We start from the raw sequence: 15,547 nt of genomic DNA, 5'->3' as shown, positions 1-15,547 counted from the left end.
CCGACCACAGAAAGGAACAGCTATGTGGCCCTCGCAGGAAAAAGTTTGGGGACCCCTGCTTTACAGTAAGGAGCTCAGACTTAAAAACAACAATACACCTCCATCTAGGTGATAAACGTAATCTAAAAGCAAGAACTTAAAGAGTTAAGTGGTTGTGCAATCAGCCAAGCTAAGCATCAATAGCGTGCCATTTAGTTTTTTCTAAAAAAAAAATATAGCAGAAACTGGGGAAATACTTTTTTTTTTTTGAAATTTCAACCTTTGTGTTCCTACTGATATTTACACGGGTGAAACCTTGAGTCTAAAACCAAGTAAGGAATCATTTTCCACGTTTTCTTAAAAAAAAAAAAAAAACCTTCAGGCTTAGCTAAATGCAACACTCATCTTGACACAGAAACACTCTGAAAGCCAAACATCCAGCTTGTGAGGTCATAAAAACATTTATTTTTCTCATTCTGACACAGGTCACTGCAGCAGTCATCCTTGTTACTTCAGCTGGGCAGATTTCCAGTCTGGAGCCTGTCTTCTCTCTCCACAGCTGCCGCCACAAGGCTTCATTTCAGCACACATAAATATTAAGAGGCTCTTTGCTTCTAGACATTTATGCAGATGGAAACTGAAGAGGAGAGAATTAACAGTCGTCTTGCATGCAGCACGTCTCGACTGGATGGTCAGCAACGACATTTAGTCTGGAAACAGTTCCTAAAGTTTTCCCTTCATACCAAGTTAGAAAGAAGGAAATCCAGCAAATGCAATTTCATATGAATCTTTATTGTATTTAGAAATCCACACATCAAATCTTTTTTAGTTATTTTTTTTTGTTTGTTTTACCATTTACAACGGAGGAAGGAAAGAGGGACAAGCTAAAATTATGTCATGCCTTTTCCAGCAGGCGCGATGCACTACAGGATGGGCTGAGATGGGAGGGGTGTGGGAGATACATAAAGTGCTTTTGTCAACAGTTTTCTTTCAATAGAAAAAAAAAAGAGGATCAAACAAAAGGTTTGAGGGTGGAGTGAGAGGAAACAAGAGTCCATGGACGTGACGGCACGGGAAGGAGGAGGACAAGAAGAGACGGTGACATGTTGATGAGGAGGAAGACGGTGGCGGGAGGTGTTTTTATCTTCAAAAATAAAAAAAGAGAGTGATTGAATGAAAAAAAATATATATCAAAAAAAAGAAAAAGGAGTTGTCTCAACCCAGAATGAGGCTGGATTTGCCACCGGGAGGGTTCCTCCGGCCGCCCGCGGCAGCGTTGGCGCCTCCCGACGGGGCGGGGGCCTGTGACGTCTCCTTCTGATCGGGCTCCTCCATCTCCCCCTCCACATCTTCAGGGCTCTCTGCAGATACGGCAACGATAAGAAACCACAGGGGGCTAAAGTTTAACCGAATCTGACCACAGACTGCTAATTGGATTACAGCAGAAATAATTTAGAGCAGCGGCTCAAGATGTGCTCCAGACATTCATTCGAAACCACAGCTGGTCTACCACCATTGCTGTATTGTGGCAGAAGGATGTACTGGTTTTGTAATGGGCGGCTGATACGAGTAGATCAGTGCTGACTCACCAGAAGCTGACCTTTAGGGTCAATTCACGGCCCTCAGTGCACATTAAATGTTCAAAAAACAAAAAGGTGTTTACATGAAGCAACAGACAGAAATCTTCTGAAAAACAAAAGGAGCATTGATGGTTGATTTATCTGAAACTGAACAATTCAATCAACAACACAAAACAATAGGTTTAGTTATTTGCGAGGAATCAAACTTATTTTCGTTTAGAGTGCGACTCGGGAGGCCAGCTGGTTGGTCAACAACAGAGCTGACCCAGAAATAAGCATGAATAAGAGTGTTTGTGTGTGAGCAGCTTTGCCTAAGCGTTCATGCAAACCATGTTGAGGTCTTGAGTTCCTTTTTCATCTGAAGTGCTGCTGCTTTTCCACACCAAGCATGGTGTAAAAGTAGAGACACACCTTCCTAAATTAGAATATTATCAAAAAGTTGATGGATTGCAGCAATTAAATTCTAAAAGTGAAACTTATTCTTTAGATTTCTTGACATATTTTAAGCATGTTTTAATCAATTCAAATGGCTTTTAGGGTTGATACAGAAATGCTGTTATGGTCGATACAATTACTGTCTGCAGTTATTCACAGTCTAAACAAAAATGGTTTAGACTGACCAGTATATGGTCACTTCTAAAGTAGTTGAATAATTAGAGATTGTATTCTCTAATTATATTCATGAAAAGTTGAGTGGAAGGATAAAATGTCAAGGGGATGAACAAAGACACCAGAGTCAGCAAAGCAGATTAGCCGACAGGCTGGAGAGCCTCTCTCCACCCAGTTGCTGCACTCTGCTGGTAAGCTAGCTGAAAGAAGGCTAAAGTTAATATTCTCTTGTTTACAAAACAAATGAACAAAAAAACTTCCAACTAAATTGTTGGAAGTATTTCCAGTTTTGAAAGACTACCAGTGAGGAAACTGAAAAAGCTCCATGTCAATGTAATGTTAATCTGAAGCTACGTTAGCGGCCTGTCCTAAGCAACAGACCGCTTGGCTTATCGATATAAATTAAAACTGTATAATACCGTGCACAATAAAAATGCTTAATTCATTTACTACTAAATTTAGCAGGTATTTACTCCCAATTATTTCCTTAAATCTATTAAACAAATCTGATTTCTGGTACAGACGACATTATTGTGCTGACTCCACCTTTAATTTATGCACTACTATGGGTTATGGTTGCTTTTCTGATTGAACTAAAAGCAAGTAGTTTCTGTTTTGCATTTCTGAGCAAGTACATGTGAAATTTCTATTTATGCCATCATACCATGAGAATCCTATAACAGTCCATGCATAGTAAACACTGTTTGTCGTCACTTTTATCGTTCTGAAAAGCAGAACAGGCTCGAGGCCTGACAGGGGAAGGGCAATAGAAGCAGCTGTGACAACTGTATTCGTTCTACGTTAGCGGGCCCTCCGCCACAGACAGTGGGCCTGCACTGCGCGGTGAGTGCGGGCGCAGATGTTCTGATATTTGACCTTTCTAAAAGTGTCTGACTTGTCTGCTCTGAGTCATCGCTTCCTGCTAGCACACGGCTAAACCAACAAAACGGGAGTTGGATTGTGTTCATAATCTGAAATTCGCTGCCAACATAAACGCAGAGGAAATACTTCACATAAAGGCAACAAAGGTAGCTTTAGTTTCAACATTTTCATTCAAACCGGGCTGCAGACCCCTGTTGTTATCGGGAGGAGTCAGCCACTCGGTTCAAAACTCGCACCTGGTGATTAATAAAAGGCTTTTCATGCTAAGTGAAGCCTGCCATCAAAGAACAGCTGCTTGACTCCAGATCGCCGTGCCATCATGACAGGAACAAACCACATCAAAGAAATCATGTGTTGTTGACTCAGAAAGGGAGAAGTTGAATCCTGTTTTTTTTTTTTTTTTTCCCCCTAACAAAGATAAGACAACTCGCCACAAGCTGATATTGAAGGGGCAGGAAGAGTAGAATTACCTGGTGTGTTTTCGTACACCATGGAGCCTTTCACTGAGTAATCCAAGTCATGCCCTGCTATTTAGTCACAGCCATCCTGTGACAGACACTTAAAGGGATTTTTTTTTTTTTTTTGTAAAAACAGCTGAGGAAGTCAGCGTACTTACCATCGTTTGCTTGTTCCTGGCCGTTCTCACCCTAAAATGTCATAAAAAGAAGGGACAATAAAATCAGACTGGTCATCGATACATGACAATATGCTTCGTTTTGTTTTTTTAAACCAATATCAACTGGAAGATGATGGTTTGTGAATTGACTGTGTCGTGGTGTCTGCTCCTAGCTTATTTTGAAATGATTTAATTATATTATAATGATGATATAGCTAAACAGTGGAGCAGTTGGTAGCAATGTTGCCTTGCAGCAATCCCGGCCCAGACTCTTTCTGCATGTTGCCTGGTGGTCCTGCTACTTCCCTAAGTCTCTCTAAATTGTCCCTAGGTGTGAGTGTGTGATTGCATGTTTGTAAGTCTCTATAGCTGTTTCTCTCCAACTTTCATGAGACGTTTAAGCAAAAAAGAAAAAAAGGAAATGCAAATTAGGCATGTTTTCATCTGGTTCGAAGCAAATCGACCAGTAATTTTGTCAGATGTTGACGCCACCAATGACTGTAATAAGATGCAGAGGCTGCAAACTAGCGTGGAGGACAAATCTCAAAACATTAACAGAGTTCATTGCTGCTGTAGTAAAAGTAACAACTCAGGAAGCCACAATACAACAAACAATGAAAACCATGTATTCTTCTACTTTCTCCTGGTTTATCATGCAAAATCTCCATAAACGTTCAAGCTGGTTATAACATGACAAAAACACCTTTGAACACACTGGGTTAAGTTTGGCATATTTACATGACCGACTGATTAATGTGCATTTTCATTTTTAAATAAAATAAGTGTGAAAATATTTCTAGAAACATTAATACTTCTGCAAGACGTTCTGTATTTTGTTGCCCTTCTATTTTAATTTCTTGGAGGGATTTTGTCTCAGTACGTCTTCACTCAGACTGCTCGATTAAGAAATTCTTTCCATGTCTGACAGCGAGGACTCGGTGTGAAAAACCAAACCTCTGCTGGGATTACAAATGTCAGCGCATATTTATCTGAAAACGTGGATTAGTTTCAAAAAGACGAATTAAGCCACCCATTCCGACTACATTTTCCACTGAAATACATTTTCATCTGTGATCCCCGGGCCCAAATAGGCTCCCGCTCTGTTGTGGAAACAGAGAATAATCGCTGGAAACGACGGGTACCTCTCGTCTCTGGTTCCAGATCATGGCGGCTCCGGAGTTGTGGATGGTGGTCAGCTCCGGCTGGGGGTTCTTGGGGAAGAGGAGAGGCTGCTGGACTCTTCTCAGGGGGGCCGAGGGCTCCCCGCACAGGGTTCCTGTGGGAGCCCCAGCTGGATGTTGAAAGAAGAAAAAAAAAAACAACACGACTTAAAACTGTGTGGGAAACGTCCAGATTAGCGCTTCTGCTGAAGCTAGACAGGAAACACGAATACGGCTTTAAAGCAGCAGATTCATACCATATGCGACTAATCCAATTATCAACAAAGCCAAACTAGGACTAGACATGTCCAGCTCACGAGGCTACACGTCCCTCAGCAAGTCTCATCAACTCAGCTTTGACGGGGGAAAAACATCAGCTTTACAAGAGCATCTGACTGAAATACCTCACGCTGGAAATCGCTGGGAAACATCACCAAATCTGAAACGCAGTGGAAGGCGTCCAGACAGACAACCCGAGCGCCAAGACCCACATAACCTCGTGTGGTGCCTGCAGAGGAGGGCGTTAAAACCCCCGTGTTGGCCCGACGTGGAGCGACAGGCGGTGCTACCCGAGGCCACATAAGGCCACCACTATCATCCAGAGGGCCGGGGCGGGGACAAGCTGTCTTTGTGACGCCGGGAAAACGTCGGCTGCCGGAGAGCCAGACAAGAGGCCGCTGCTGCTGTTGTTAATGGAGTAAAGTGCATCATCACAAAGAGTATATACCCCGACAAGGGGCTCGTTCATAACTCAATATTTCTGAGCCCGATCAGTTTACTGCCCGTTGGGCAACAAACGTGAAGCATGAGAGGATTAAACTGAAGAGATTGATGGATCATACGAAACAGAGCATCCTACTTAACTTTATGGATCTCATGGGTCCGAGGCATAAACGCATGAAAGCATGGAAACAGGAAAAGCAATTGTGTGGTTGCTGCTCGTCTTTGCTTCCCCTCTTATTAAGAGTGCGCTCGTCATGTGGGCAGAAGCTGAGGGCTCTTAGACATACCAACCGGCTCTGGAGTTATAAAACGCTGAAATACTAACCATTACCGTGCCGAACACGAAGAGTCGCTTAGGTAGAAGTGAACCGTCAAACCTATGCAACTCTCATTAAATGACTTCCTCTTCCTTCTTTCCCTTCATCGTCAATCAATTTAAAAGACACAGGAAGTTATGGGAAATTAATTACCGATTATAAGTGCTGGGATAAGCGACACTCCTGCTCCAAAACTTGCATTTAATCAATAAACCAATAGAAAGTTTCTTGTGGAGTATTTTAAAAACAAACTGGATGATTTTCTTTTTTTTTCTCTCCCTCGTTGTTGGAAAAGACTGGAGCACTTCTGCAGCTTCTTCCTGACTGGCTGTAACATGGCTCCAGATGGCGGAGACATATCCAGGCCTTATAAAACGCACATTTGATTATTTACCATGGAATCCGCACAGCGCTGCACGCCAGATAAACGAGCGTTCACACAGAAGCCTCGCAGACTGAGAACGGTGCTTGTAAACCGAGCAATAAGTTACCATAACCCCCGAATAAAATCAACATCCTCCTCCTCCTCTCCTTCCAGTTGTGTGCACTAAAGTGGGGCAAGTCTGAGGAGCTCTTCTAAACTTGACACGGCCCCAAGTGAAACAATGCAGGCAGGAAAAGGCTTTACTGTAATCAGCTGCAAGCTGTCGAAGACGAAAAGGAGCGATTTTAGGTCAGATTCTTGTTTGTGCCCGGAAAATTCTGGAAATTTCACTTTTGTCAAGACTGAAATTTTCTCTCTCTCTCTATCAAACAACTATCATCTGGCAAAAAGCAAAGGAAACCATCACATGCTGAACAGTGAATAATGACGGAAACTTTCCAGGCTTTCAAACCACTCTCGAAGGCATAAACGTCAGATCACATTTAAGCCTCCGTGGCTGAAAGTTTGCAGTGACCTTGAGCGCAGCCCTTTGCTGCCTTATTATCCTCTGCTGCATTCACTTCCCCTCTCCATGTGGAAGGCCATGCTTTTCACCAAGTGATACAGTTTTCCTGTCTTTCCACTGCGGGCTCTGATCTACAGCCTTTATTTAACAAAGCCTAGCTTCAAATTACCCTGGTGCCAGCACTCCAGGGCCCTTTGGCTGCAACAAATGTGGGAAACTCCCTCTGATGAGCAAAATGAGCCTTCAGTCTGCGTCTTACAGTACCCAGCAAAACTGGACTTTTTTTTTTTCTTACTTTTCTGTCACATTGCAGCCAAAACTTGATGCATTTTACTCGAATTTTATGGGATAGACCAACACAAAGAAGTGTACAACAAGAAATAGGAAGGGAAATAATACCAATTTTTATTATTATTATTATTATTATTATTACAAAATAAAAATCTGGTACATTAATATTCAGATCATTTTACTCTACTGCCCCAAAATAAAGTCTGGCAACTTTTAGAAGTCACTGGATAAACAAACAGACTTAAACTGTCCACCATTCAATCTCTGTATGATTTGTTTAACAGTCTTTCAGGTTTGCTAGAGAACAGTCAACAAACAGCTTCATAGAAACTGAAGAGCACAGCTTACAGGTCAGGGAGAAAGCTGTTAGGTTATAGCAGCTGATCTTTGAACATCTCAAAGAACTGTTCAAACAATCGCCACACACACAAAAAAACACGGAACAAACAAAGTTACACAAGATCATCTTAAGCCAACATCCCAGGCTACGAGCGCAAATATTTAGAATAACCAAGAGAAGCATGGTAACTGTGGTGGAGCTGCAAAGCTCAAGTGAAAGAACCAATAGACATGAGAGCCATTAGTCCGATGTTGCACAAATGTTGCCTTTGTTTAAGAGTGGCAAGAGAAGAGAGACATAAGAAGATCTGTTTCAAATTTGCCACAAGCTGTGTAAGAGACACTGCATAGGTGAGAGACCAAAACTGACCGTTTTGCACAAACATGCAAAATGTTGAAGTGGTAAAACTAACAACAGATCACCCTGAACACATCATTACTACAGCGAAACATGGTGGTGGAGAGGTCATGCTGTGGGGATGCTTTTCTTCAACAGGTACAGGGAAGCAAGTCAAAGGTAGAGGAGAAGACAGTTGGAGTTATGGGGTAATGCGTTCAAGGCAACAAGCGACTTCAGATTTACCTTCCAGGAGGAAAACGATTCACGACGAAACGAGTCAAAACGTTGAAGTCTAGACTTAATTGATATTCACAAACTCTGTTCATCCAATCTCCCTGAGTTTGTTTTGCTAAGAAGAATGTGTAAATATTTGAGTCTCTACATGTAAAGTCAGTAAAGACTTGCCAAATATTTATCTGCAGCTGTTGGTCGTTCTGCTAAAACAAAAATTGACTCAAAGTGTCTGAAAACATACACAACACACTTTTCATATTTTATTTGTGCACACACTTTGGTGCCAGTTGTTTCCACTTCACAGTAATGCACTACTTTGTGTTGATCTATTGTGCCAAATCCACTGTGGTTTGTGGTTATAATTTGACACAAAATATTAATTTCAAGGGCTATGAACACTTTTGTAAGACACTGCATTTGCGCCCACATCTTTGTTTAAGATGCATGCAAAACCACAGCGATGATCAATCAACTTACTTGGTGGATTGTTCCTTCGATGAGCATGGGGGTCATCGGGTTCTGCAAAGATGCTAGAGGCCATCTTGTTCTTGCGTTGGGGGGTTGAGTTTTCATCTGTGCCAAGAGAGAAGTTGGACTCCCCACCAGGCGGCCGTAGTACCCTTGGGAATTAAAGACAGACTGTAATAATAGTCTGACAGAAGGCCGCAACATCTCAAACAAAACCCAGCTGTTCAAAAATCAATGACTCAATAAACAAATAATGCATGAGGATGCCCAGCCTCCCTGCCCCCCCGCGTACCTTTTCATAAAAATACCAAACACAGAGAGCAACCAATGAGTTTAAGCCGCGGCTGTCAGCCGCTCAGTCAGTCAGTCACAATCTCTGCCCTGCAGCTGACTCCACTTGCCTTTAATCGCAGACTTAGCAAGCTAGCTGCAGCCTCATCTTAGTACGGATTCCTTTGCACTGACACAAAATGTGTAGGAGCTCGTCGTTATTAATAAGAGACTTACTCAAATTTTGTGTTTCCGTTGGCTCAAAACCCAACAACAAGAGGCAATAAGTTGAAGGTTGAGAAATTATCGGTGATCTATGAGATCGATACATGAGAAAAAGCAAAGGTCACTTTTCAGAGACGCCTTCAAAGTTCAGCGTGACAGTTGGGGTGGATGACAGATACCAATCTGCTTGCACAGCCCATGTCGGACCCCTCCCTCTTTTTTTTTTTTTTTCTCCAGCAAACTCTCCTCTCCTTAAAGTCCCTGAAGCCACCAGCTGACACACAGAGCAGCTGTCCAAAAGGCCAAGCAGGCAGATGGGAGCCCAACAAACACCTCACCTCCTCAAACCATACAAAGGAAATCAACTAGAGTCATGGCTGCACGCCGCTCCTCACTGAATTTTTCCCCCCCTTTTTTTTTTTCATCCCTCACACACGGCTGTGACAATAATGCCTAAACCAGACTTTACCTCCAGGCCAAAAGAGGATGAGCTCATGGTTTCCACATGGATTGTGATGAGAGGGGGGGGGGAAAGCTGTTAGCAGCATGGCAGATGACCCCACCCTAGACCCAAACTGCAAATAATATCAATAAAATAATCAACTGCTTGGGAGCAAAAGGGCAATTTCGTGAGCAAATGCATGAACTCCACAGCTAAAGATGGTATGTCTGATAAGGTAGGGGTAGGAGGGTCTTTGATGGCCTACAAAGATTAGATCTCTCCTCTTTGTTAAACTCACTGCACTGTGGATCTTTCTTTGGACACACAGCCACAGAAATGACCAGCAGATTGTGTAAAAAAACAAAAAAGGGCTTTAGAGACCAAAAGCAAAGAGCTAAGATAAGATTTACAGGCTTAGTTAGCCCCCACCCAAGTCCCTGCATCACCCAAAAGCAGCTTGCAGTCTCAGAGCCCACCCCAGACAAGTATACTCCCAAACAATATTGACAAAATTAAGATAAACAGATAAATATATGCACCGTGGAGCCATAGAAAAGTAAAGAAAGGTAGCAACTCTTTTTACTGCAAAGGGGGAGGAATGCATCCAGACATGCATCACTTACAGGAAAGGAATGACTGCATGCTTTAAGGATGAGGCGTTTCTTTTCTAAAAAGAAAACTTTACTTTTTTCCACAAAAAAACACATTCATAAACAAAGATTTAAAAAAAATAAATAGCCATCAAGAATAGATTATGTATTTTCTTTCACTTAGATCACATCAAAGACAAAAGGTATGCAGACAACAAGTCTAGTCAGTCACATGCTCCTACTTTAGCAGTCAAAATACACTATTAAGAATGTGAAAAAAAATACAGAAGGCAAAAAAACACACTTTAGTTTCAAACAGCAACACATTTAGGAATTAGAGAAATTTTTAGCTGAAACTTCAAAACACAAACAGATTTTATTAAGGTTTGTCCACTTCTTCAAACGAAAGAGGAAAAAAAAAATCTCGCTTTTCTTTCCGTTTTTCGTCCAGCTCTCGTGCCCAAAGCCTACACAGCAGGCTAACCAAACTAACTTATGGTGGCTAAAGGGTATGGTGCTTCTGCGACCCAATAAGATTAACTCATTTAGCAAGTCTATGTGACAGTTTAGCTCAATCCAGTTATATCCTTCACCACCACCATTAGCGGGCTGCCTTTAAACGAAGCCAGAAAAGAGGCGTCTGCTAGCCGAACGGTTTCTCCCCACATCCCACTCCTTTTGTTCCTCCATGGAAGATATTCAACTGCCCCGTTTTTGTTTTATGTCATTTTTCTTTTTACCTGGAACTGCTTTTAGAACCGGGGTCTAACCCTTGAAACGTGGTGGTCGTCGTCATCTTCGAAGAGCTGCTTCAATGTCTTGGCGGGTTATAAGCAGCAGTCAAACTAATAAAAAAAAAAAAAGAAATCCTCCTCGTTGCCCGCAGAGAAGCGACGGGATGTAGACTCCACCCGAGACTGAAAAAACATACGAAGAGCAGATCCGCTGCTTCTGCGGTGCCAGGCGTTTAGAACCAGCCCACCAGTCAAATCACGCGCTCTGATTGGATGTGAAAGCGCAGTACTTCACTCTCATTGGATACGAGGTGCAACGGTCAAACCCCTTGATGGTGGCAAGCGTCAGTGACCAGGCAGCCCACATCCCTGAGGCCATATTCTTTGTCCATGTTTCTCAAACTCTGGTACAAGTGCCTGATGGTGGTACTTGGGCTGTCTATAGTAGAGTGTATGAGTGAGTATTTATACTATTAGTAATTCTTTGCAAAGCAAATACTGCTGAGTTGACCACTTGAAACTTTGAAAAACTTTATTTTGGAAAGTTTAAATCTATGCAGTTCAATGGATTGTCAAAAATGATCTACGTTGGACTCCAAATTGTGCCCCAAAAGAGAACAGGGTTCTTGAAATTAAATGTGGATGTGATGAAAGAACACACAATGCATATAGGGGCTGTGGCCCTCCTATGACCCTACAGTAACCATTGTGCCATGTCAATGTCCTTGCAGAATATGATACATTTGAATGTACTTCCATGAGGTTGTTTAAGTCAAGAATATACTAATATATGCATTTCCCTCAACCTTAACTCCAAGGGCAACCATAAATATATTTAACTCCAAGTTTGTCTTGTTTAATCCCATAAATTGCTTTTAATTTCTATTAATATCCACAAGTCTCTAGTTTTGAAAATGTCTAGTTTTCCAACCCTCAATAGTCACAACATAACCATGAGCAACACAAACTAAAATCAGTAATGTCAGGAAAATGTATCTTCAAATCACTGTTACAACTTCATAGCTAAATGAGTTAATACTGGCCTGTTTGTGCTAAAATAGTCATAAGTGCAACTAAACCTTATTTTGCCACAGCTATCACTAAGATTTATGAGCAAGGCAGTCATCCTGGATTTTGATGCCATAGTTAGTGGGAAAACTTCAAAACTTACACTATTCAATAAATTATTTTCAAAGTTTGGTTTTCTTTTAACAAAACTCTTTAAAAAAATAAAATGTAGTTGTACAATTGTAAGTCCGAGTAGCAAAGTCCAATTCGGGTCTGGACTTCAAAATGTAATATGGCTGCATTGCACATAAAATGTAGATAGCTTCAGTAATAAATGTGTGTTTGCTCTTCCAACGTTTTGTAGCTCATGGAATCTTTCACTAACTCATTAATATTCAAGCCAAGAATGGCCCTACTGTGTATAAAAATACAAATGATACATTTCCAATTAAATGTCAATATAAACAGACAAGTAGTCACTTGTTCTGGTTTGTGCTTCACTTTGGTCCACTTGAGGCCACAATAGCTCTTGAAACTGCACTTCTGAATAAACAAAGGTCATTTTCTTCTTGGAACTAGTGATGCAGTTAATTTGTTTGCATCTACCTCGCCGATAACTTGGGCAAAAGTACCAATAGAAGGATCCAGTGGTACTTGTAACACAATTCGCAAACCATGGAGTCACTCAAATAAAGATTTTAAACTGCAATGCAAATAATACAATTCACTGCAATAACAGAGTAAATAAAAACATTAATTAAATTCAGGAAAGAAATTTCATTCTTAGATTTTAAAATGTATTCAAATGAGTAAAGAAAAAAAAGACAATAACTTTATTTTAACAGGCATTTTAATAAACAATACAGATGTATATTTAACTGAAACATCCCTTCAGCCTTCCCAAAGTTTGAAGTGGTGAAATGAAATGAGTATTCTTAACATCCAGTTCAATATAAAAAGTATATAATATTTTTTTTTTTTATATCTGATTATAGAGTTAAACAGCAACCAAGTCATTTTCCCAAAGTGGGTGCACTGCTCACCAAGTGACAGTCGGTCCCAAAGCTGAATAGCTTAAGAACAGATGTGCTAGACAATTACCAAGCCTAGCACAACAGTATTTAATCAGCTCAGATGATTTTCATTTTTACCTGCCCTGAATATCTTTCTGAGTGTACGCAGAACAAACCCTTCAAACTGGGATGGAATCTCCGACAAATTTACCACAATACAGCATGAAGTAAAAAAAAAAAAAAAAAAAAAAAAAAAAGACAATGTTTTCAGGGTGTAATTTATGTACAAAGACAAAAAAAACAGTAACAGGGGGGACATGGATAGAAATTCTTTACAGCAGTTTTGTGAAGCAGAGAAATTAAAACCTCTTCTGCAAGAATTAAGTTGAGACTGTTAGACGAGTTGCAAAGAGCCAGCCGCTGGGTGTGAACGGGCCAGGGAAGTCGGTCATGTCGGAAGCGAAAAGGTGGCAGCTGTGGTTGGTTAGATCAGACCTCCCGTCTGTTGCTGGAACACGTCGATCGTATCCTCATCTTCCATTTCCAACTGCGAAGAAAAGCATTTAAACGCGAGTCACATGAATTTCACATTACAGGGACGTAAAACCTCTATTTTGTTAGGATGTTATGCAACGGGTAAACACTAAGCAGAGGTCTTAGCACTGATTTTTAATTGGATTTGGGTCTGGACTCTGACTAGGTGATAACATGAGGATATTTTGATCTAAAATATTCTATAGTAGCTCTGGATTGTATTAGTCATTTTCTAGCTGGAAAGTCAAGAATCTGGTTCCCATATTCTTGAAAACATTTTTGCACAAATACGTAAGGACAAGTAGTGGATTATTCTCTTTAACTCCTTCAGGGTTATTATAGGTTTGTTTTATGCTTCTTTAATTAGTTCTCCCCTTGCTCAGCCTATAAATTTCAGTGGGCAGCCAGATTTGCACTTGTGCCATGTTGTTTTCAATTACAGATGATGAATTAAACAGTGCTCTGGGATATTGTTTAATCACCTAAACCTGCTTTCTCTCTAAGCTCTCTCCCGGTTCTTGGTCTTCGTAATGCTGGTTATTCTCCAATCTTTTCTAACAAACCTTTGAGACCATCACAAAATATCTGGATCTATACTGAAAATAAAATTACACTCTTAATACCTTTGAAGACCACTGGTTGCACTAGACTCAGTAGAGGGTTACCAAAGTAAAGGGGGCTGAATTAAAAAAGAGGTATCCTTTTTATTCTACTTCACAACTGTGTTGTAGTCTGTGTTGATTTATCACACACAATCTAAACAGAACATATGATGTTTGGGAATACTGTGGTGACAAGATGTAAAAAGCTTCAAGTGACTTCAAAGGCACCGTGTATAAACCGTGCTAAGGCACAGGACATGAGAGCAAAAGCCAAATGTCAAAAGGTTGGCCTCAGGATGACCCTTTGCCCTACACAACATCAATTATTTAGTCTGCAGACATCAAACAGCAATGCTGGCCACTGAACCAGCAAGCCGCATTGGCCTTTTGTGACAACACCACGCAATGACAGACTTGCCTCGCTTTGCAAAACTATACGATAATGATTTATGACGACCTCAACCACAAGCTGCCTTGAGTGTAAGTGGCATCTGTCTGCAGAGACATGTTCAACATAACAGACCAACAGAGTGAGTTTGGTGCATTCCCATTGCCTGAGGCGTTAAGGCTCATCATGTCAACCTCATGACCTGAACAAAGAGAGAATGGAGGGCAGGTTGCAACCCAAATGCATGTCTAGCAATTAGATTTATGAAGATTTATTTATCGTTTAGTTTTTTGTGTGTGTGTGTGTGTTTGGGTTACTTTAATCCTACGATAGAAATCAAGAGTAAAATAATATATTCTTATTAGGAAATGTAGCAAGAAATATTTGGTCTTTATTCCCCACAACATGCCAGAGCAGAGAAGTGTTGATTTTTTTTCATTCTTCAAAGTGTGATAACTTGTATAACAGGGCAATAAGACTCCCTTCAAGCTTTCTTTCTTTATTCAATAAATGCTCCAGATAATTGAGTTATTCTGGTTGTCATTCAGACTTACCTGTGCTGGTGTGTCTGTCTCATTTATTGGCTGTCCGTCAAATCTGAACCTGATTTGCCTCATCGACAGTCCCTGGGAAGGCATAAAAAACTTGTTCACATTGCGATTCCTCATTAGCAGATCCTGCTTAAGTTGCATCCTATATACATACAATAGCTTAAGCTGGCGTAAAAGCAGACAGTAATCAAAGACCTTTAAAGGGCAGAAAGATATTTTACTACGATAAACACACCACAATGTAATAATTGTGCTGCTTGTGAGTGGGGTTTGCGACAAACAACACATTTGCATGATTTGGCTCCACATTCCCAAAGATTTCATAGCTACACAGTAACAACCATAGAAAACACTGCCTCCACCGTCTCTGTGGAGGCAAAACGACTCAAAGCTCTGCAGAGCAGAACAATTCATATCAGCTCACCAAGCACAATACAAGTCTGTGAAACAATAGTAATGGGAGGTAGCAGTTAAAAATTCCCATTTGCACACATTTAAGATAGTTAACCTGGTTCAGTGACAAAAGGATTCTTTATGGTCTTTTATTCAAAAATGTTTATACTTTATTGCAAGAAAGACAACTCCCTTCCCCTTATGTTAACCGCCCTCTTTGATGCTTTGAAATGTTTGTGTCAAGTTTTAGGCATGAAAACTGCAGCTGAAACAAGTTCCTTTATTCATTAGGCTCAAATTAATAATTTGAGCCTAATTCACATCATAATTAGTGATATGAAAACAAACAGTGGGCAGGTTTGGATTAGG

At 40.8% G+C, this 15,547-nt stretch overlaps 2 protein-coding genes across 2 annotated transcripts in view; both read right to left on the bottom strand.

The window, feature by feature from the left end:
- Positions 1-750: 750 nt before the first annotated feature.
- jpt1 (Jupiter microtubule associated homolog 1) lies at positions 751-10,922 on the bottom strand. The gene is made up of 5 exons (XM_015020639.1): positions 10,696-10,922; positions 8,438-8,580; positions 4,809-4,957; positions 3,667-3,697; positions 751-1,340 (listed from the first exon to the last, which is right to left on the bottom strand). The coding sequence occupies exons 1-5, from the start codon at positions 10,749-10,751 to the stop codon at positions 1,195-1,197; spliced, it is 525 nt and encodes a 174-aa protein (XP_014876125.1). The 5' UTR covers positions 10,752-10,922; the 3' UTR covers positions 751-1,194.
- Positions 10,923-12,513: 1,591 nt separating this feature from the next.
- Positions 12,514-15,547, bottom strand: part of LOC106938547 (small ubiquitin like modifier 2) — a 15,913-nt gene continuing 12,879 nt past the window's right edge. Inside the window, exons 3-4 of the mRNA XM_015020640.1 lie at positions 14,789-14,860; positions 12,514-13,257 (exon numbers count right to left, since the gene is read on the bottom strand). Coding sequence (XP_014876126.1) covers positions 13,195-13,257; positions 14,789-14,860 — 135 coding nt within the window. The 3' untranslated portion in view covers positions 12,514-13,194. The remainder of the gene's footprint in view (positions 13,258-14,788; positions 14,861-15,547) is intronic.

Source organism: Poecilia latipinna, unplaced genomic scaffold, assembly GCF_001443285.1.
Source record: "Poecilia latipinna isolate Pla-1442-1.1 unplaced genomic scaffold, P_latipinna-1.0 Scaffold2623, whole genome shotgun sequence".
Classification (NCBI taxonomy): Eukaryota; Metazoa; Chordata; class Actinopteri; order Cyprinodontiformes; family Poeciliidae; genus Poecilia; species Poecilia latipinna.
This window is presented reverse-complemented; position numbering and strand designations above follow the sequence as displayed.

Excerpts from the sequence above, each read along its gene's own strand:
- jpt1 (XM_015020639.1), bottom strand. The coding sequence starts at position 10,751 with ATGACGACGACCACCACGTTTCAAGGGTTAGACCCCGGTTCTAAAAGC. Across the intron at positions 8,581-10,695 it reads GGTTCTAAAAGCAGTTCCAG|GGTACTACGGCCGCCTGGTG; the intron begins GTAAAAAGAAAA and ends TTAATTCCCAAG. Across the intron at positions 3,698-4,808 it reads TCTGGAACCAGAGACGAGAG|GGTGAGAACGGCCAGGAACA; the intron begins GTACCCGTCGTT and ends ATGACATTTTAG.